The 21,613-nt window shown below is 49.5% G+C and overlaps 1 protein-coding gene across 11 annotated transcripts in view; it reads left to right on the forward strand.

Moving 5' to 3' along the window:
- The window catches only part of GTF2I (general transcription factor IIi), a 46,894-nt gene extending 31,193 nt beyond the window's left edge, over positions 1-15,701 (forward strand). For 6 of the 11 annotated variants that reach the window (XM_044430478.1, XM_044430481.1, XM_044430482.1 and 3 more), the window contains 15 exons: positions 65-136; positions 365-548; positions 1,488-1,546; positions 1,916-2,002; positions 2,787-2,885; positions 4,577-4,642; positions 6,812-6,995; positions 9,581-9,639; positions 10,017-10,127; positions 11,003-11,083; positions 11,725-11,908; positions 13,063-13,091; positions 13,373-13,441; positions 14,094-14,138; positions 14,603-15,701. In XM_044430478.1, coding sequence (XP_044286413.1) covers positions 65-136; positions 365-548; positions 1,488-1,546; positions 1,916-2,002; positions 2,787-2,885; positions 4,577-4,642; positions 6,812-6,995; positions 9,581-9,639; positions 10,017-10,127; positions 11,003-11,083; positions 11,725-11,908; positions 13,063-13,091; positions 13,373-13,441; positions 14,094-14,138; positions 14,603-14,661 — 1,388 coding nt within the window. In that variant the 3' untranslated portion in view covers positions 14,662-15,701. Of the gene's footprint in view, positions 1-64; positions 137-364; positions 549-1,487; positions 1,547-1,915; positions 2,003-2,786; positions 2,886-4,576; positions 4,643-6,054; positions 6,782-6,811; positions 6,996-9,580; positions 9,640-10,016; positions 10,128-11,002; positions 11,084-11,724; positions 11,909-13,062; positions 13,092-13,372; positions 13,442-14,093; positions 14,139-14,602 lie in introns of those variants that run through there. The other 5 variants (XM_044430477.1, XM_044430479.1, XM_044430483.1 and 2 more) reach the window with 5 other exon arrangements.
- Positions 15,702-21,613: the final 5,912 nt, after the last annotated feature.

Here is a 21,613-nt window from a genome sequence, read left to right on the forward strand (position 1 = left end):
CACATTTGCCCATTTCATGATAAATGCTTAAATTGTATGCTGTTTGCTTTTTTAAAAAATCCAGTCAAAGAAGATTGGAATGTCAGGATCACAAAGCTGAGGAAGCAAGTAGAAGAGATATTTAATCTGAAATTTGGTAAGTTGGTCATTGGATATTTATTTGGTAGCTCTGCTGCTTGGTGGAAATGCAACAGAAGTATAACACCCACCTTTTCCCCATTGTCACAACAACACCTGAATGAAATCGTTGTTGGGAAGTGCTTTTGAAGGTTGAAAGAGATGCTTGGTGTAAGCAGCCTTTAAAACAGCCCTTTGATCTCGCCTGTTCCACAGAGCTCCTTCAGATTTGCCGCTTTCTTTCCAGGACAAGCACTGGGTCTCAGTGAAGCAGTGAAAGTCCCTTACCCTGTGTTCGAGTCGAACCCAGAGCACTTGTATGTCGAAGGCTTGCCTGAAGGCATCCCTTTCCGAAGTCCCACCTGGTTTGGAATTCCTCGGCTGGAAAGAATTGTCCGTGGGAGTGGAAAAATCAAATTCATTGTAAAGAAGTAAGCTGTCAGTTTAATATTTAAAGGGTGTTTTTCATTTGTTTGTTTGGTTGGTTATTTGAGTTTTTTGTGGTGAGTGTTCTTAGATTTCATCTGTATACTGGCTGGGATTTAGCATGGAGTGAGGTAAATTCACTTAATGATGGAATATTTCCCTCTACTTTTTGTTTAAAAAAAAGTTGTTTTACTAGTAACACTAGAAATCTTTTCAGTAGCAGCTAGTTCAGGCTAGACATTTTACTTAGCGGGTTTTTGGTGATTTTTAAAAAGGTGTTTAAATGACTAGATGGGTCTTATTTTTGCTTTGGAGACTCGGGGAAACTTGAGACAAACTTGTGTATGACATGGAGTGAAACACATCCGTCAGAAACCTTTACAGAAGTACCAGAGCAGCTTTTGTCTCTAAACAAACTGTGATTTCAAATTTGTCAGTGTGACTGCAGTGTGAAAAATTTGTCAGTGTGAAATAGGAAGGTTGGTGGTCCGTGGTACCAGTTGCTGGGTTCCAGATTTGCTGGAAAAACAGTAACAATTGGACCCTTTTCCTTGGGCCTGCCTTCCCTTATTAAAAAAATGGTTGGGGAGGTATCTTCTAAGAGCACAGAGCTGGAAGGCGCATAAAGGTGGGTCATTGCAAAACGGTGTTTGCAACTTAAGAACTATCCTTTAGACATCCCTTGTCAGATGATACCGAATCAGATCTTGACGTGCATGTGTGCTGATAAAAAGTAACATTTCTGATGGTTTCTCTCTCCACCTTAATTAAAAAGAGAGCTGTCACATCCGAGCCAGAACTTTATTACAAAAACAATACCCTCACACTTATTAGATAGCTCCCCTCCCCCTAAAAGTAAGCACATGGTTGTTAGAGTCTTCCCTTTTTTTATACCTGCATTGCTTTAATAGTGCCTTAATAAAAATGTATTTTTTAATTGATAGGCCAGAACTTGTCACCTCTTACTTGCCTCCTGGATTGGCTAGTAAAGTGAACACTTCGGGTAAGTGACTAGGAAAAATGTGCTAGTTGCGAGTTGCAGCTTTGTTTCCTTGGATTGTGCTGTGCAATGCTTTGCAGTCTTAAAAGCAAGACAACTGAAATTCAGTAGATATCCTCACATCCTCCCCCTGCATGCTGGTTTGTGAACTAGCTTAAGCTCAAGCACTCCTTCCTCTTGTGGTTCAGGAGTGGCGCCTCACTGGAGAGGAGTTGCTGTCACTGAGGGTGACGAATGTGTCCTCGCATTGCACTGATAATGCAAAATGACTTCTGAGTGCAAAAGTGTATTTCGTGCAAGAGGCTTTCTGTGGTGGACTGTTCCTGGTTGCGCAATACAGCCTGGCAGTAAACGGTGTGTCTTCCTTTGTAGGATCACAGAGTCCGAACAGCTCAAGCTCTGTCCGAAGTCCTGTAACCAACTCCAAGATTCCAGAGATTGAAGTTACGGTGGATGAAGGTATGGGATCTCCCAACGACGTCTGCTTAGGAATACACGGTTTGAAGAGTTCTCTCTTCTTCTGTGTGAAAAGTACAGCCTGCCTCCCAAAGCAAAAGCTGTTCTGGAGCAGGGCAAGGAAGAGCAATTAGCGGGTCTCGTTAATCCTCATTCCTAGCACAGATTTGATGCTTGCCTTTGTTGGGCTGGTGCAAGACAGGCGTTATACTCGTGTGTGTATAATGTGGGTTTTAGGGCTTTAATGAAACAACCTCTGCTTGTCTGCTGAGACTTTCACCTCTTCTGGGATCCTTATTTGCTGATTTATGGAGGAGGGACTGTGGAGATAGTGGGGTAGGAATTGCTCGAGGGAATATCTTCTCACTGTTTAGGATCACAGAGTAGGGTGGGTTGCATGGGGAGAATTTTTCACAGCTGATATTAAAGGGGCCAGTTAAAAACTTCTGGTTGACAAATGAGCAAATCTGTTCCAGCTTGAGTAGAAGAAACACCCGTTGCACTAAAGAAAAGAGCCACCCTAAGAAGCATCAGCTAAGAGATCCCTGCCCTGCAGGAGAGACTTTTCCAAGATGGTTGCCATGGATGGTTCTGTGGCTCTGGGTCCATCAAGCAGTTCCTCAATTTATTATCTAGCCGATTGCAGAGCTGCTCGTTCAGTTGAGAGCCGCTTCTCCTGTGTCCCTCGCACACCTCCCTACAAGACCCAAGTTTTTAGGGTAGCCTTGCTGTGACAGTCAAGCCCTACCAGGATGATACGGGAGGTATTTGGTGTGTTCTAATGCAGGTCTTGCTAATAAAACGGCAACACCAGAAGTCAGAACAAATCCTCAAACCAATGGATCCAATGTGGGTTTTAAGCCAAGGGGAAGAGAATTTTCTTTTGGTAAGTTCTAGTTGAAATCCTTACAAGAGAACGCTGCCAGATGATGGTGTCACTTCGTCCTTACCACTAGCCCTTGGCTTGTTTGTATATTTAGTTAAAGTTTTTCTATACCGTCATTCATTAAAAATTTTTCGGTGGGTATCTGGTTTTGAATCTCTCCCTGAACTCACTAGGTGGCTTTGAGCTTTAAAACTAAGTTCGAACCAGCTAAGCCATTGGCACATCTGTGGCAGCAGATTTCATAAATTACATGTAGCGTGAAGTTTTGCATTTCTGCCATCTGAGCCTCTTCTTGCTCTTCAGTTTTATTGAAAGACCCAAATAAAGACAAAACTCTGCATTGCTGCTTTCTAATTAGTTTCTAATCTGGTTTGGGGGGATTCTTGCTGCAACTTGGTGTGAAAGTGTGGTGGGACAAGAGACCACACAGGAGCAGCTGTGGGGCACTGAAGCGAGTCCTCATCAGTTCTCTTCCGAAATGGCCTGTGAGAGGTTGAGTGAGCAGGAGTCAGACCCCTCTGTTCCTGTCCCGCACTGGCTGAGCTCACAGTGGGACAGCTTTGGCAGGCACCTTGTCCCTTTCTGCCTCTGTATGTTGTGCTTCCAGTGGGCAGATTCCTTCACAGTCATGTTGCTCCCATTGCTGCCTTCCCTTTTGCAAATAGGAGACTGAAACCGGTTGAGGGTGGGCAGGGGCGCGGTGAAGCGGGGCGAGGCGAGGCGGCAGTGAGACCGGCCGCCCCTGGCCTGGCCACCCTCCAGCTCGCGTCATCAAAAGGCAGGCTGGATAAACGGGCATGGTGGGCCAGATCCGGCCCGTGGGCCGTAGTTTGAGGACCCATATCCTAGCCCTGCCCCTCCTTCCTCCTGGTGTATCTAGGAGGGGCTGCCTCCATTTCCCCCAGTTCTTTTCTGGCCGCTGCTGTGGTTGTATTGGGTCTGTCCAGGTGTTCCACCATTTGTATCACCTTTCTCGAGCTTTCTCTGCTCCTCCGTTGATCGTTTTTCCTCTCCCTTGCTCCACTCGCACTTTGTCTTATTCCTTTTTTTGAAAAGGATCCCTGAACCCTTCCCCCAACAGAAACCCCTCTCTAACCCTCCCCCCATCGTCATCTGTTTTTTGGAATTCTCTTCACTATTTCTGCTGATTTCCTGTCTCTCCCCTGATGGCGCTTGAAGCGACTTTTAGGAAGGGTGTTCTTTGTGGAAGCTGCCACCCTTCCACCAATGGTTGCGCAGGATGCCTTTTCCTGAGAGAGGAGCACTGCATGGAGCTTTGCCCACACTGCCAGGCTTTTGCACGGCAGGCTCAGAAGAACCCAAAATTCTTCAATTTGTGAACACAGGTTGCTTGTGTCTCATTTTGTAGCAAAGAAAGGAAATACTAATTTGCCAATATTAACTCGGGTCAGCTGAGAAAATCCTGCAGCCAAGGTTTTAAATGGGAATTGGAGTAATGACACTGGACTCTTTAGTTCCCTGCTAAAAACTGTTTTGAAATTTCAAATTCATACTTTTAATACTTTGAAACTGCAGTTTTCATAACTATTATGTTCTGGAAACACCATAAGCTCATAAAGAATGCATGGCTGGAAACTTGAGGAAGGATGATTGACGTGTGAAGAAGTAGTGGGCTGTGAAGACACGATGGGACCAATAATCAGTTTGCCCTTCTGATTTTTTTTTTACAGAGGCCTGGAATGCCAAGATCACTGACCTGAAACAAAAAGTTGAAAACCTCTTTAATGAAAAATGTGGTAAGCATCCTGGGCCTGTTAAAAAGCACTTCTTCAGCCCTTTCGGGAAAAACTTAATCAGTAAAATAACAGCTTCCAGTAAATCAGCAGTACTGCTCCCATTTCCCCCAAAGTTTGCCGTGACAATAGGCGAGTTCGCATGACCACATAAGCCACCGCATGACAAGCCTGTATTAATAGTGTCAGTTGTACATGAGCGACGTTGTCCCCCTCCTTCCTCTTCAGTCCTCCCACTGCTATCGCCAGGGATTGGTGGCTGAACCCGACTTCCTTCCTCTCCCCACGTCATTTGTGACCCCACTTTGGGTCGCCATTCCCACCCCCTTTTTTTTTTCCTCTTGGGAGCCCTTCTGTAGCGTCTCCCAGTGACAGCCTCTCCCAGTGCCCACACGGCCACTGGTTTGCCATCTTTTTAACGGATTAGTTTCTAGTCACTCAAAATGTGTGTGGATATTTGTGTAATCTTTTTAAAAAATTGGGGGGATGTTCTTTTAGAGGTGTGCCAGCGCACACCCTCCAGGAAGCTGAAACACGAGGTCTTGCCTTGTCAGTGCCCCGGTGTTCCTCTGCCACGTGCAGGAGGCAGCATCCATTGACTTGGGCTGCCTGGCGGGGGAGCAGATGGGTCCTTCTCCTGCGGCTTCCTCCTGCCAGCGGTCAAAAGGCCAGCTGCGAAGGGAAAAGCCACGGTGTGGGGTCGGTCTGTGTGCAGACGGGGCGGCAAGCAGAACTTCCCCTTAGCAGTGCGACCCCTGCTGATCCTAAGCCTTGCCTCAGCACTCCGCCGTGCTCGTGCCGGACAGCAGGCTTGCTGCTTCCCTGGACCAAGATCGCATCAGTCCCCCAGATCAGGATGGCGGGGCAACCCCTCAGGGGTGCGGCCAACCCCTACAGCTGGAAGCATTCCGGGTTTGTATGACCCGGCAACCCACCCTAGGTTCTCACGCCATGCTTTTCTGTGTAGCACACCAAGGGGCTTTGTGCCAGATCATCAGTCTCATGAGATCCTGGAGCTGTTTGTGCTGTTTTCCGAACCCAGAGGTCAGGATGGCTCCTTTGTCATCTAGAAGCCGTGCTCGACAAGCCACGTCCTGGGAGTTGCTCAGTCCACCCTGGGTTGTCATGCTGTCCAAACCTGGATTGTTGGCTGTGGGCATGACTGCTTAGGAGGACTGACGATACCCCTGCCAGCCCTTTGCAACTTCACCCCACTGCCACCAGTGGCGGCCCCTCCACTGTTGCCCAAGCAGCAATTTTGAGCAGCTGTCCTCGATTTCCACCATTCGTGGTCCCAGAAAACTGTGCATGTGTTCATATTTTTCAAAAAAAATCTTGTTAGTCTTACACAAGTGTGCCGTTGTGGTTGTCAGATATATGTAGTCTTCCCTGGTCAATTTCCTTGTATATTTCAGCTGTCAAAAGGAGCAGCCAGGTGGCGTAGGTAACATACATGGAAATTGACAAGGTGAGACTGCATTGAAGCTAATTTGCCCACAGTTGCCAATTGATGCAGAAATTGCCGCAGTGGGCACTCCAAAAAGGAGTCACGGGAAGTGGGTGAGGAGTCCGTATTTCACCAGTAGCTGAAGGCTCAGGGAGATGCTGAGCAGATAAAACCAAACGCCAAATTGTCATCTCTCTCGGTGCACCTCCTTGGCTGCTCCCCCCCCCCTTTGGTGCCTTTTAATGGACACCTCAGCTACTTAACATTTAATGCTATAGATGACCTTGTGTGATAGTCATACTCAAGAGATAAACTTGATTATTGTAATAGGGCTACCCTTCTCTCCCCTTCACCAGCAGTAGTTGGATTCATTTGTGTATGTGTGCAGTGCTCCTCCCTCCCCACCTCCCGCCAAGCTTAACATCTAGAGATTCTTAATACTGACTTTTAATATTTGGTTGCTGATCCAGTAGGGGCACAACTTTTCTGCAGAGGTTCAAGCTGCTGTAGTTCTAAGGGGACGACCAGATCCTCCTTTTCTTCGGATACTTTGCCCCTGCGCTGTGCTAGCTCCAGTTGCGTGTCTGAGGGGCTTCGCTTAGTGGGTGGCCTGGGTTGCAAGAAAGAGCTCCCCTCCCTGCTTTGGCCCAGCCCTGTTGAACATTAGAAATCAAATGCCATGAAGGATGAGCTCCCCAAACATGTCAAGGTACATTTTATTTTAGGGGAAGCCCTTGGACTGACGGAGCCTGTGAAAGTCCCGTTTGCCCTCTTCGAGTCGTACCCTGAGGATTTCTACGTCGAAGGCCTTCCTGAGGGGGTGCCATTCCGCCGCCCATCTACATTTGGTATTCCAAGATTGGAAAAGATACTTCGAAACAAAGCTAAGATAAAATTTATCATTAAAAAGTAAGCCGCATGCACAGCTTAGATGAATACAGATGCTTATTCCATCAGGTTGTTTTAGGCAAACTTCGACACCATCGGTTGTCGAGAAGATTAAAGAAATAGGATCAGTGTTACTGTATTAAGAAATACACATTTTATTTGCACATCCTGCAAACCATTCTGCAGGTGAGCTGTGGCGGATCGGTTGCTCACAAGGCAACCCGTGGTGCATCCCATGGACGATGGGAGTCTCCACCAGTTGGCTCTGCCTTCCCACTTGGGCCTCCAGCCAGCGTTAGAGGAGGCCTGCTGGCTAAAGCCACCTTGTCTCCTTTCCTGACTGCAGTTGTGGCCCCTTTATCACTCATCGTGCTGGTTATCCCTCCCTCCCTCCCTCCCTCCGCTTTTTCAGATACTGTCTTCCACAGTCTCTCAGCTGGCAGCCGGTGGCAGTGCCTCCAAACTGCCCAAGGGGCAAATTGCAGGGGTTGTCACTGGTCGGCCACCCATTTAAGTGTAGAATTTGTGCAGAGGTGCCTCTTTTTTTGGTCAATTATTTTTAAAAGGATGCTTTCTCAGTCTTTCCTGAGACTCCAGGTAATTGGGACATGGAAAAGCTGGGCTTTTACCCTGGAATATCCAGGAAAGAAAGGGTAACAAAGCCACGGCAAACAAAGCCAGCTTGTGATCGTGGCAGCGGTGGGAGCAGCTGGTGGGAGTAGTGGGGGTCTTTGCCCCTCCTGTCACGGGGCTCGCTCGCTGACGGGGCTCGCTGCACACCTTTGGTCACTGTGACAGTCCATCCCGGGGTCAGCAGTCCCAAAGCAGGTCACGGATGTAGAAGGCTGTCCTGGTTGAGACAACAGAACAGCCCGCTGTGGCTTGTCACCCCGGTCAGTGTGTGAAAGATTAGCCAGTAAGGAATCATTCTTGGAATCGATCAGTCAGTCAGATTCTATATCTGGTGCAAAATCATGCATCATGACTTAAATAGTGTCCTCACTTCCGGATATGTTTCTGAGTGGCAGGCGGAAACAAGGTGCCCTTAGGGGCCTTGGTTTGCCTGATAACTAAAAACAGAGCTTAAAGCAAGTAAGGCTGGAAAGTCCACCCAGGAGAGTGGAAAACCAGCACGGCATGGCTCACCTGCTCACGGGACTAAGCGGCATCGCCTCCGTTCTGATAGGCCGCCTGCGTGGTCTGTGGTTGGGCAGAGGTGAAGGCCTTCTGCAAGCGAAGAGAAAGGAAAACCTTGGTTGGCTTGCGTAACTGGACGGAATTGTGATCTGCATTTGAGACAAATGCCTGCGGCATCCTCAGCCGGGCTGGGGAACCTTTCCTCTTCCTGGTGCCTCTACAGGACTGCCGCTGACATCCCTTCTCTTCACTCAGTTCTACAATCCCTTCTCTCCTAATGTTACCAGACATTCACCTAAATCCAAGGTGTAGTTTAGTATCACACTTCCCAGACGAGCTGGGCAGAAAACCCTTTCGGTATTTTTCCTGTAACATTTCTCATTGCTCTGGAAGAATACTGAAGGCTGGAAGTGTGCTGAGCACTTGCATTTCTCCAGGAGCAGGAAACCTAAATGAACGGCGGGCCAGCAGAATCTAAGCACCTGGGATTGGCACTGCATGAGCTGACCGGCCTCTGGCAGCCCTGTGTGAAAAACAAGGGTCAGCTCATTTATCTGTGGTGTTCAGATAAAATAAGCACATTGCCTGTGAAGTCCCATAAACTACACGAAGTGTTTTGTCTGGCAGTAGTCGTGTCCCTTCAAGAGGAGGGAAGAGTTTGTGCCTCTAAACACAGGTGCAGAGAACTCCTCCCAGGAATTGTGCATTACCACAGAAAACAGTTGTGGCAGGGGGCAATTTTGTGGAGCATAGCCAAGCAGAACCATTGAGCCATTCAAAGGGAGCACCCCCACATATTCCACCCTCGGGGGGGCAAAGGATTCAGGAGGGCTGGAAGCACAATACAGGATGGACTGCCCTACATGTTTATTTCTTCGATATTTATTTATTTGGGACATTTATAGGCCGCCCATCACTGTCGTCTCTGGATGGCTTACAATATAATGTAAATCCTAAACAAGATAAATTAGCTATGCCATGACTGACTAAAAAAAGTGGTTAAAATAAGTCAGTAGGCCGCCTCTAAGCTCATTTTCTGTGGAAGTCCTTCCCGGCTTCCCAGGTGGCCCGCAAGAGATGCCAGGGCCTGCCTTTCCACAGACCAGGAAGAGTGCCTTGGTGCGCCCGGAGCGTTTCAGGGAGGAGGATGGATGCGTGGAGCTTCGATGCTTTCTCTAAGCTAGTCTTTGGCTGAAGGCTTGTACAAAGCGCTTGAAGGGCTCTGAAGTGGGGGAAGGCTGCAAGGAGTGGCGCTGAAGGAGGCTGAAGGCTGCCCGTGTCCGGGTGCAAGGCTTTTGCTTCCTCCTCCTCAGTCGCTGGCGGCACCCCACCCTCTGGGTGTTTATAGTGAATGGCTCCACTTTTTTTCTGGCCCTCGGGGGGGGGGGAAATGAAACCGTGGGCATGTGTCTGAATTGAGCTTACTTCTTGATATTCTTACATGAAAACTTCACTGTGTTTCTCTGCAGGCCTGAGATGTTCGAGGCGGCAATCAAAGAAAGCGCCACGGCCATTCCGAGTCCTCAAAGTGAGTTTCAGCTTAGCTCAGTCGGTCCTAGCTGGCACGGGCGCTGCTCCTTTGTAAGGACGTTGGCCAATCCGAAATGGGGCACAGTTCTGGGGATCACTCTAGAGCAGTCCGCACGTTCCAGAGGGATGTTGGGGCCATGCCCGCTGGACCCTGCGCCTCATAATCCGAACAACACAACGCTCCTCCTCCCAGCTTCGAAAGGGCTGCGGGGGTGCCGTGCTTTCCAGCACGTTCTTCATTCTTTCCTCCGCTCCGGAGTGCTCAGGCGCTCCGCTCTTCCTGCTGTGCCACCTTGTCGTGGCCGTGATGCGAAATGAGATTTGGGCTGTGTTTGAGATGTGCTGCTCATGCTTTGCATTCACCTGTTTTGTAAGGAAGAACCAGTCTGTCTAACACCGTCATAAACACTGTAACGGTGCCCGACCCAGTGGTGAACACCGCTGCAGGGGTGGAGGATCTGAACATCATTCAAGTCACCATACCAGGTATTCTTCCGTTTTTGCCACTCCCCCTTTAAGTAAAAAAAGCAGTTTTTTCTCCCCACAGTTTAATCATTTTACTGGCTTCTGATTGATCCATCAAACACGTACTTTTTCTTAAGGGTCCACTTAAAAATCCTGGCTGAAGTAGTGCTGTCCTGCTAGTAGCATTTTAATAATCCCTGTTAACCTCTTGAAACTGAATAACGAGGTTGTCCTAACAGGCACATTAAATGTGCCCTAACTTTAGTCAAGGAGCCCCGTGTTTCTTATTTTCATTTCTCAGAATTGGAATCTGCCAGAGCAGTCATCATTTTGTCAGAGGGAAGGGAAACCCAAAGGCACCTACTTATCTGCATTTCTGATACTTGGCCTTGCTTGCCTTTCCAGTTCAGCACCCCGGGACATGCTGGGTGTGCGTGCAGGCTGGAGCAAGCAGCGCCGAACCCCAGGACCGTGTGCCTTCCTTCCCATGTGGCCAGGGAAGGCCTTTGGAAACTGTTTGCTTTTCCGGACATTCTGGTTAGCATTAACAGTGGTCTGTTTCAGCAGACCAGCTTTGACAGCCATGGTGTGGAAGTCAGCATGCTTGGAAGGGACCCTAGTTTGTGTAAACTGTGGCTTGTTACTCCAGACACCACCAAAACCACGGTTAGCCAAAAGCCAAAGCTTCCCACCTCCTTTCCTCAGCCACATAGAGACTTAATTGTTGTCCTGCCAGGAATGTGAAGGAGCACTACCACTGATCAAGGGCAGCCAGTTTGTAAATAATTGGGTGTGTGCTTGATGTGAGTCAGCTTTGCTGACTTGAAACGAGTTCCTACGCAATGTTCCACTCAGTCACAGATTCTGCTGAACGGCTGCTTCTTCAAATCTTGCAGATGATGACGAAAGAACTTCCAAAGTGGAGAAGGCCCGACAGCTGAGAGAACAAGTGAACGACCTGTTCAGTCGGAAGTTTGGTAATGTGATGTTTCCATCCTAGAGAAAAAAGCTAGGGTGTTTCTTCCTGGATGCCAGGTCCTCACATCAGAATGCTGAACTAGGAGGCAGCAGGTGCATGCAGAGTAAAACGAGCAGAAGGAAGGGGCAGGCAAGTCCAGCAGGGGGGACGCAGCACGCAGCTCGTGTTTGCGAAGAGCTCCTAAGCCTTGCACACCATTGAAGCCGCTTGGCTAAGAGGCGCTCTGACAGCCGTCGCAAGCAAACTGGTCAAAGCCCTTGTAGCCATTGAATGAACCAAGCCCCTCTGCCCTGCTTCCCACGTCCCATATTTTGTTCCATTTTCTTGAAAAGCGCATACTTAATGGGCAGAGAATGAGCATCCTTTGCTGCCACGGGACCCTGGGTTCTGGCTGCTGGGGAAAGGGATACAAATACTCCGGATCAGATCGAGAGACTTCTGTCCCTTTCTGCCTGAAGAAGCATTTAAAATACCACTTGAGCAAACCAGTCAGTCGACACAGTCAGACACAAAAGTTGTGTTGCAGGGGCTCAGGAAAAAACTAGCCATTCCGCCCCGGTCCCTCTGCAAGGAAACCCAGAGCTTCCGGGCAAGGTTCTTCACCACACTCTTGCTCCACTTCTGCTTCTCTCCCGGCAGGGGAAGCCATTGGCATGGGGTGTCCCGTGAAGGTCCCTTACCGAAAGATCACAGTCAACCCTGGCTGCGTGGTGGTGGATGGAATGCCCCCGGGGGTGTCCTTCAAAGCTCCCAGCTACCTTGAAATCAGCTCCATGCGGAAGATCCTGGATTCAGCAGAGTTTATTAAATTTACCGTCATCAGGTATGTGGCTGCCAGTGGTGTCCAGCGGCACCTCGAGCCTAGAGCTGCCTGCTGGAGAAGAACATCCAGTTCTTGGGATTATTGTGGTCCTGTGTAATGAATTGGACTCACGCTGTAGATCGTTTGCAGTTCCAGTCGGTGCATGTGACAGAGAGCGCTGCTCCTCCTGAGGTGCCCTGCATGCAGCCGGGCTTGTGTTTAGATGCAGCGCCTCTCTCCTTCCTCAGTGCTAGGAAGAAACAGGATGGCTTGCACATTGGTCCCAGAAGCACCCGCCGCGTCTTTACTGTGCGTTGCCTCCCCGCGGGGTGGGAGTCGTGTACTCACTCTTGTCTTGACATCTAAGCGAGTCTCCTTGGGCATTTCAGGGGATGAATTTGCCCGGCAGACACAGGGAGAGTTCCCCCCGCCTGGCGCGCTCTCCTGCAGATGTTCACGCTCCAGCCCGCTGCTTTTGGGGCTCTTTTGTGCAGATTTGGAAACGCAGCCTGCTGGTGGGGCGATTCCTTCAAGAACGGCTGACATTCATGCAAATCCTTGCAGCCCCTCCGGGGGAGGACATAGCCGAAATGTGTGTGTTGCACTCCTGCTGCCCTTCTGCATGAGGTGGAACTAGAACTGGTCTGGGAGAGGTGCTCGTAAAGGGCAAGAGAGGTTGCCTGCGGTTCCACCCATGGCCCAGTTGGCAGTTACGAGACTGCCTGCTCTAGCAGATAAGCCGGCTTGTTGGAACCCTGCCTCAGTTCCATGCGGAAGGCAGCAGCAATATTGGGGGGCAATAAAACATGGTAATTAACCAGTTAGTGAAAAGTTCAAGGCAATAGCAAACATGAAAAAAATAGGAATTGGACAGGCTACACAGAAGGCAAGAGTGTTCACAAACAAATCACGTCAGTTATTTTTTTTGACTAGGTGCAGAATTGCAAAAGCAGCCTAGACATTACAGGACTGACACTGACAGGTGGTCCTGTGCACCCATTGCATACCCGTTGCAGTGCATCGTAAAAGTCCGAGCAAATTACGCACACCCAGATCATAATTAAGGGGGATGCTGTGTGATGCCAAGGGCCAGCACTCGACGTAATCTGGAATGTTAGGCTTAGGTAAAAGGATCCCTTGGCACTGAGCTGTTGCATTTCTGTGTTTCCCAACAGACCATTCCCTGGACTCGTGATGAACAACCGTAAGTATGTTTCTCAGCTATGCTCGTGAATAGCTTCCTTGGTGCTTCCAAGAGGCAGGCGAGGTCCGTGTGCCATTTTATCCCTGCTAGCACGGCACCGAGAAAGACAGCTTTGCTGCCATCTCCCGCTCACTCAGTTGCATGCTCTCTAGGGATGGCCCCCCACTTCGTATATCGCACCCTGAAACCGAGTCAGTTCTGCGTTTTACATTTGAGCACGTTTGCTGCTGGAGGGGCCCAGCCTTGTACAAACTTAATGCCGGCCCTGCTTACTCTTGTAGAAATTGTTGAGAAAGCAGAAGCAGAAGCGCCAGCACCAGCTGTGCCAGTCCCTGAGCCGGGGGTGCAAGGTAAATGGAAACAGCAAAAAACAAAAACCAACCACAGCCAAGAGTAGTGTGTGCTGATTTGTTGCTTTAAAACATTTCTGAATTGACTGGGCAGCCCTCTGAGTGGGGTGGTGTAAATTGGTGACCTGCAGCAACAGAGAGTTGGACCCGATGCCCACTTGGCCTCTTCCAGCTCTACGATTTTATGATTCTGTGACTGTAAATTTTATACACTGGGACCCTCAATGATGGTGGTGGTGATGATAATATTCATTTGGTATTGCCCAGTAGCTGAAGCTATCTGGACAATTCGCAGCAGTTCTTAAGCTAGCTACTATAGCAAAATAAATTCATTGATTGCATTTCTCTGTCACCCAGTAGCCGAAGGACCTCAGCGGTTGAAATAGAAAATGTGACATGCTGAAACATAATTTTAAAGTTTCAGTTACATTATAAAGGGGGGGATACAACATAGCAATAGTGCAAAGAATTAAAAGTGCCGCAGCAGATTTAGAAATAGGGCATACTGAAAGGCTAACGTGCCATGAGAAGGCCTGGCTTGCTGGCTTCATTCCCAGAGGATGGAAGCAGTGATAGCATTATTGCCTAGGTTGGTGGATGCTGGCAATCAGTCGGTGGAACAATGCAAGCAAACGTGTGTATTTTCTTTTAGAGCCAGTTGAATCAGACCAAATTGTACAAGTTTCTGTGGAGGAAGGTAAGTATCTGTCGTCTGAGGAGAGCAGAGCAGCTGCTGTTTGAACATGGACTCCCTGCCACTAACCCAAACCCAGCAGAGTGAGGCCATGTTGAAGAGGAACTCCTGACAGGCGCTTGCTTTCCCTTCCTTAACCCCTCAGCATTTCCAAGAAATGAATCTTGAACCTCCAAAGTCCATGTCATTTGTGGTACGAAGAGCCTAGCAATGAGCTGTTTTCGTCCATTCTGTGCCCTCGTTGGAATCCTTTCCCCCCGTCTGCTGCTTTTACTGTATTTTTTCCCAAGCAGCTGCTCCCGAGACAAAACTACTCCCACCTGGGAAACAGTCCACACTCTCAGTTAAGGTTATCCTGGAGCTTTGCCCCATGCTCATTTCCACCGGTTGCGCTTGCATTCTCTTGTCTCTGTGCTGCTTTTCTTTAAAGTGGCTGAAGGACATTCGACTATTCTTTGTCTCTGCAGATTCGGCACAGACTGAAGAAAATACTCAGATCAAGCAAGAGCCGGATCCTACGTGGTAGACGTCGCTGCCATTGGGGTAAAAGATAGTCCTAAAGGAAATGGAGCAGTGGGTGGTACTAAGATGCTTTTCTAGATAGAAGATGGACCCTCATTCTCGCAGTGAATGCAAACGTACAAGCCAGCGTCCACTTACATTGGCCTGCAACTGTAGATGACTCAACTTGGCAGCATCCCTGTTGTGGTCTTGAGATCGTGTTCATTCTCTCCCTGGGCCGCTTTGTTTAATTTTAGCCAAGCTAAACCTTTAGAGCAACAAAAGCCAAGTGACATGGGTGAAACATGTACAGCATCAGAGACGTCGAGTTATTCATTATTTTCATAGGACTTCCTGCCACAGTCTATTTAACTTCAACCTTTGCCCTTTTGTTTTTCCTCCTCCCTCTCTAGTCAAAAGCATCCCGGAATTGCGAAGAGCTTGCTGGGACGGCCCTTGGCTGTGTAATATAACTGTATAAGAGAAGTACCTTTTATTCATCCTTCCCTGTCCCCACCTGCTCGCTCTCTCTCTCTCTCTCTCTCTCTCTCTCTCTCTCTCTCGCTCTCTCTCGCTCTCTCTCTCTCTCCCCCCCCTTTTTTTTGTACTTTTTAGATAGACATGATTATTCTGTTCAAAAGTCCTAAGAATTGACATGAAGCAATGAGTTGTCTTCACAATCACTTATATTGTTTCCAAGTCCTAATTGGCGGAAGAACTAATGGACACTTGACTTACAATTGTTAGTTTTTTGTTAATTAAATGCAACAGGGACTTGCAAAAACACCTGCCTCTCCAAGTTTAAACAGCCCCTAGACGCATCTTGGCCTTTATTGAGGAGAACCATGCCTGCTGTTGTTCAGGTTTGATTTTTATCCCAATGGGGGAAGCGAGGGTGGGAGGGGGATTTTAAATTCGTCTGCTGAAAGTTTTATTTCTCTTTCTCCTTTAATGGCTAATTGGACAATAGTATCTGTATATTTGAAATAATTTTTTTCCTATGATATATCTCTCAACTCATATGTTTTTAATAAATAAATAAATACTGGTTTTCCTGACACCTGCTGTATGCGTCCATGAACTGGTCTTTTGCTTGGAAGTGTTCTCAGAAGTGGCGACGGGGCTTGGAGCAGGACCCTGTGCAGTCCGTCCTTGCGGCTGCGCGAGTTGTCCAGAGCAGCATTTCTTGCGCGTTTTCCCCTGCAGACCACTTAATAAGCTGCCCTGCTTGCACCAATGGAAGCATAACTCGCCTGTTTCCAGAGGAGTAGTTCTGTTCACGTGCCGCTGTATAAACAGCAAGGTTTGCACAGTAATCCAAGTTAGTTTTTAAAGTGCCACGAGAAGTCTCCAGGATTGGCAGCCAAATGATCGAAACCGGCTGCCTGTTGGGGAGATCCAAGAGTCTCTTACAACAAGGGTCATGGGCCAGTGGTGGTTGGAACCTCTTAGGCCAGGGATGGTAGAAGGTAGAACGCCCTGGACCACCCCACACCTGCTTGAACCCTTTCACAGAACCTGTGACTAGGTGGATTGACCCCCCCCCCCAAGCTGTTCCAGCACAGATGCATGCTGGAGATCACCAAACCTTTTTCATTCAGAGCCAAGAACGCATCTGTGGCCCACTGGAGCTCTGGTAAACGTTCACCAGGCTTGGAGGCCAGCCCTCCTCCTCCAGTTCTTCCTTGCCGCACACCCGCACGCTGCCCCTTGCCCCGAATCGTCCCGTGCTGAGCCCCACCAAAGCACTTGCAAGGCTGGGGTGTGGAGCTCTCCTCCGGTGCCCAGCACAGCAGCAGAACCGGGCTTCTGCCAGGCTGTCCTCCAGCTGCTGGGGGGGCGGGCGGGAGGCGACAGTGTCCTCTGTCCTTTTGGCCTGGCCCCTCCCTCATGTGCAACCCCCTTGTCTCTGCTGGAGCAACGGTGGCATGCATGTTCTGCAGTGGGGGCAACCTGTGGAACGCCCTGTATTGCTGGGTGCAGCAGGAACTGAAAAAGATCCATTGTGGGTACCAAATCTCAGAGGAAGCACCTGAAGTTTGGGGTGAAACTTAAGTCCCAAGAAAGGAATCTAATTTGAAGCGCCCGTCTGTAGGACTGCGGTGTGAAATGCGCAGAACGCTCGAACAGGACATTTTTCTCTGCCGAGTTAGAAGCGAAGCACTTTATGCTGAAGCAAGTTTGAAGGGACAGCAAGATTTGGAGGGAAGAACACACATGGGCAGCTGTGGGAGTTTCAAGGAGAGTTGAGCGCTTGGGTAATCGTTCCTGCAGAAGGGTAGCTGCATCCCAGACGATTCGGAGTCGGAAAGTGAAGCACTTTCCAGTGAGATTGGGGAGGATGGGCTAGGTGAAGATTCTGAGGCACAGGAGCAGATAATTTCAAGGCCAATTTGCTGAGCAAGGCAGTTCTGAGAATGGCCAAGAGGTACAGCTAGTGGATGGCGCCTTCCACGATGAGGAATTCTCAGGTGCAGGCCAGCCATGTGCCCACGCATGACCCTGTAAGACGGGATGCCCAGTTGAATGACCAGTGTGTGGAGAGGGCATGCTCGCTTTCAGAGAGCCCCTCCTGAGGGGATGGTGGCCAGGCATGCGCATAGGGGGAGTTCCTGGAGCTAAATGCTTGCTTGAGTTCAGGAAACCACTCGGTGCATGCTCAGAGATCTATTCCGGGTGATTTGTACTTGGGAGCAGTAAAGGAAGTGGCAAGGAAAACAGTCTGGTGTCTGAGAGAGGACCTTTGGCTCGTGGCAGTTGCTGAGCTTCCCCACGGGATGCTTAGAGTTGGGAGTGTCCTATGGCCAAGCTTAAAACTGGCAGATTTTTAAGACTGCTGATGGCCATGCGGGTAACCCAGCATCAGCAGGCCTGCCTCCAGGTTTTACTGTGAATTTTTGAGGAGCTCTCTGTCATGCTGCATCTATTTTGGGCGTAGGGTTTGGCGTCATGGATAGCGCCTGACCAGTTGGAGTGAAATCTGCAGTGGAAGCAGCAGCCTTGCTGAGTGGTAGTCACAGGGTTCCATAGTCGAGCTGCAACAAAATCTCCATTTGACCAAGTGTTAACAGCAAAATCTGGAGTGGATGCCCAGCCTTCCCTGTAGGTACGGCGATGCCACGAGTACTGGTTTTGTTGGGCAACTGGAGTGCCACGCACAAGTCTTCGCTGCTCCTTGGGACAGTGGAGTGGTTCCTTTTCTACTTAGCCTTCCTTATTTCCCCTGCTTCAACAATTTGGAAACCCCCTCCAGGTGCTTCGGGAAGCCTGAAATAGTATTTCTAAGTCTATTTGCACAGAATGTCCCTTGCACGTGTTTTGTAATTAAGAAACCTCAGCTGCTTTCATTTCTTGTTTCTGACAATGGGAAATGAGACAAGAGCCCCGAGCCCCCTCGGAGACTGCCGGCTGCGTCTTTTCTGATTTTAAATCGAAACCTAGCCAGCCTTGTGCCAGCGTGTCTAGAAGGGAGCAGCAAAAACCCAGGTGAAGTGTGGGCAGTTTAGGAACTAGAGAGGACTAAAAAGACTTCCCGCCATCTCCTCGCATTCTAGCCACATGGCAATGCTGAGGTTTCTCACAGCTCAGGTGAAGGCTCTTTGCACATGCTCAAAGACACTCATTTAAGAGGTGATATCACGAATCCCGGGTGCCAAAAGCTATGGGGCTGACATCAAAGTTTCCAGGCCTGGCAAATGCCTGCTCTTCAACTTGGGACCAAGCACAGTTTAGGGGTGTGCCATAATAACCTTGGTACACATCTTTGTATCGCATGCAGAAATTACTACTGCCTTTTTCTGCGCTTAGCACTGTCTGTTGCAATCCCTCCTTTCCCTAGAAGGATGGCGAAAGTGGTTTTAACCACCCTTTGACGCATCTCGATAGAGCTGTGTAGCCCTAAGTGTGCTAACCAAGCAGTTGCTGCTTGCAGGACGTTCTCGCCAAGGTGGAAAAGCTTGGGACTTTTGAGAGGGAAAATTTGCTCAGGACCCCTGCTCGGATGCCGGAAATCTGCCCTGAGCACAACATTGATGTGATAGTGTGTTGTGGAGTGAAAACACTGGTGTGGGTTCAGCAGGTGGGGTCCTTTGATGCAGCGCTCTTCCTGGGAAGTTGTTGTTACTATTAATTATTATTATTATTATAACATTTCTATGCCATTTCTATGCCGCCCCTTGCCGAAACCTCAACCCTGGACAGGCGCTGGCCAAGCGTGCCCTTTCGCTGCGCAGGCTGAGCGGGTGCACGGCTGAGGCAGCACCCCAGCCGAGCCGCTCCTCCTGTGACCCCCTCCCCACTTGCCGCCTCCTGAATCGGGGCCGTGTGTGCCGGCAGCCCCACCCACTTGCCTCCCGATGCACTGCAATATTAATAATGATTAATACTGCATTTCTATACCACCCGTAGCCAAAGCTGTCTGAGCAGTTCGCAACATCTACGAGGGGGGACCCCAAAAAGCCAGGAATTCATTTTTTAAAAAAACGTGTGTTTATTTTTACGTGTTCAAACTTCAGTCACCTTCAAAGTACTTTCCGTTTGATGCAATACGCCTATCGAGATTTTTGCCACTGCTCAAAACAGGTTTTGAACTCGTGCATTTTGATGCCTTTTAGTGCTTCTGCCGGTTTTTGTTTCTCCTCTTCCGCACCGGCAAAACATTTCCCTTTGAAGACTTTTTTCATCCAGGGAAACAACACAAAACAAGAAAAACCAAGTTGTGCGGGTAAGATTGGGTGAATAGGGAGGGCTGGGCACAAAGGTTTTTTTCCGTTTTTTTGGAGGGGGTCCCTTCTTGTAAGTCTCCCATCCAGATTCCACCAGGCCGGATCCTGCTTAGCTTCTAAGATTAGGCAGGAGCAGGCACTTCAGACTATTCATATGTTGCTTCTATGGGCAGCAGACAGGTGGAAGCAAGTGAGCGGAAGCAACTGATGGGAATTGGAGTGCTCAAGATGCACATTGTCCTGTGCGCCAAAGCCAGCCAGCTGACCTCAGGTATGTGGCTGGAGGAAGAAACATTTAGTGGGCACGGTGTGGTTTCTCTGTGCTGAAGAGGAAGTGGACATCTTTTGGCCTGTTATCTCCGGAAACCAAATGGCCAAGGTCCCCAGGTCGATTGGTGGGGAATTCAGAACAGTGGAAGGGCTGCTTCACCCAGGCCAGAGTTAAATTTTGGAATTCACCACCACAAGATGAAACGAGGGCCACTGCTTTGGAGGACTCTTAACGGGGTTGAGCAAATTCGAGGAGGAGAATGCCGTCCATAAGCTACTAGTTCTCATGGCTGTTTATTCCATCCAGCATCCTGTGAGTTTCCCGAGGTGAACCTCTGTATGAACGGAATGCTCTCTTCTGGAAGATGCGTCTTCCCTTTCCTTCCTTCCTTGCTCGCTGCAGCAAAATCTAGTGTGCCGGGCTGAAATGGCAGTCCATCGGCCCTGGGCAAAGCGTTCTCTGATCTCTCCCTGCTCCATCAGGAGGCCGTGGCTGTTGGGGGAGAGAGGGATGGCGGATGGCAATCGTTCTCACGGACAGCTGGCCTGCATCCCAGAGGATTTGGGACTGAATCGTACTACAGCGCGACTGGGGAGGCTGGGCTAGGTGGAGGTTCTGAGATACAGGCGGCGGAGGTGATTGTCGCAAGGTCGGGCTCTGCACTGAGCCAGGCCGTTTCTGGGAACGGCCAAGATGTACAGCCCATGGGAGGGCCTCTGAGGATGAGGGGTTCTCGGCCGCAGACCAGGTCCCCCCTGCTCTTGACCCCATGGCGAGGCGTCAGCAGCCGGGAGGCCCAGTTGAATGAGCAGTGTGCGGAGAGGGAAAGGAAAGGAGACCGGGCGTGGACATTCCGTATGGAGGTAACCACTAGGACCCAGGAACTCTGTGCATGCTCAGAGATCCATCCTGGGTGATTTGTGCTCGGGAGCAGTAAAGCAAGTTTGCAAGGAAACCAGTCTGTGGCTGGTGACAGCTCAAAGGAGGAACCTTGCCTTGTGACAGGGGCAAGCTTACCCAGAGTGATCTGCCAGGCCCGGCTGGGGCTGGGACTTTCTTACGATGTCCCTGATACGACCCTGAAATGGTGGGAAGGTTAAAGGACAGTCAGACTGCAGTCTGATGTTCTTTGGAGTGCAAGGTGCTCTCTCTCTCCTGCTCTCTCTTGCGCTCGCTGGCTCTCTTTCAGCCACAGTGTCACTAGGCACTCTGCCACCTTGGCAGTTGCCCAAGGATGGAAAGTCATGACGCCAATTCTGTTATCAATATATGATTCAGGATAACGGGTGAGTTGCCTCCAAGTTTACTCTTATCCAGAACAGGATGCACAGGCCTCATTAGGCATCCATCCTGCTGAACTTGGGCCCATCTGGCAAGATTTGGAGAACCTTACTCAAGAACAGTTTCTCATACGCGGTGCAACGCTTCCTGCATTTCTGTTCTCTTCTAGGGAACCTGGCGAAAACAGAAGTACTTTCTCTCTCGCCAGCCCAGCACGTACACAAGCTGAGTCTGTGCTGCGGACTGCTCAGAGCATCTCCACAGGCACCGGTCGTTACTCCTATTATGGAAAGGAGGCAAGGGCAGGTGCCAGCCGCTCACACTCACATCATGACTCAAGGCCCAGATAAGAACCACTTTGGTTTTTTGTTGTTGTTTTGCTTGTTAGTCACCAAGTCATGTCCAATGCTTCATGATCCCATGAACAACTTTCTTCCAGGACTTCCTGTCCTCCACCATCCCCCAGAGTCCACCCAAGCCCACACCCACTGCCCCAGTGACTCCAGCCAGCCACCTCACCCTCTGCCACCCCCTTCTCCTTTTATCATCAATTGTTTCCAGCATCAGGCTCTTCTCCAGGAAGTCCTTCCTTCTCATTAGGTGGCCAAAGCATTTGAGTTTCATCTTCAGGATCTGGCCTTCTAAAGAGCAGTCAGGGTTGATCTCCTCTAGGACTGACCAGTTTGATAGCCTTGCAGTCC

The sequence above is a fragment of the Varanus komodoensis genome, unplaced genomic scaffold, assembly GCF_004798865.1.
Source record: "Varanus komodoensis strain SLA01 unplaced genomic scaffold, ASM479886v1 scaffold20_1, whole genome shotgun sequence".
Classification (NCBI taxonomy): Eukaryota; Metazoa; Chordata; class Lepidosauria; order Squamata; family Varanidae; genus Varanus; species Varanus komodoensis.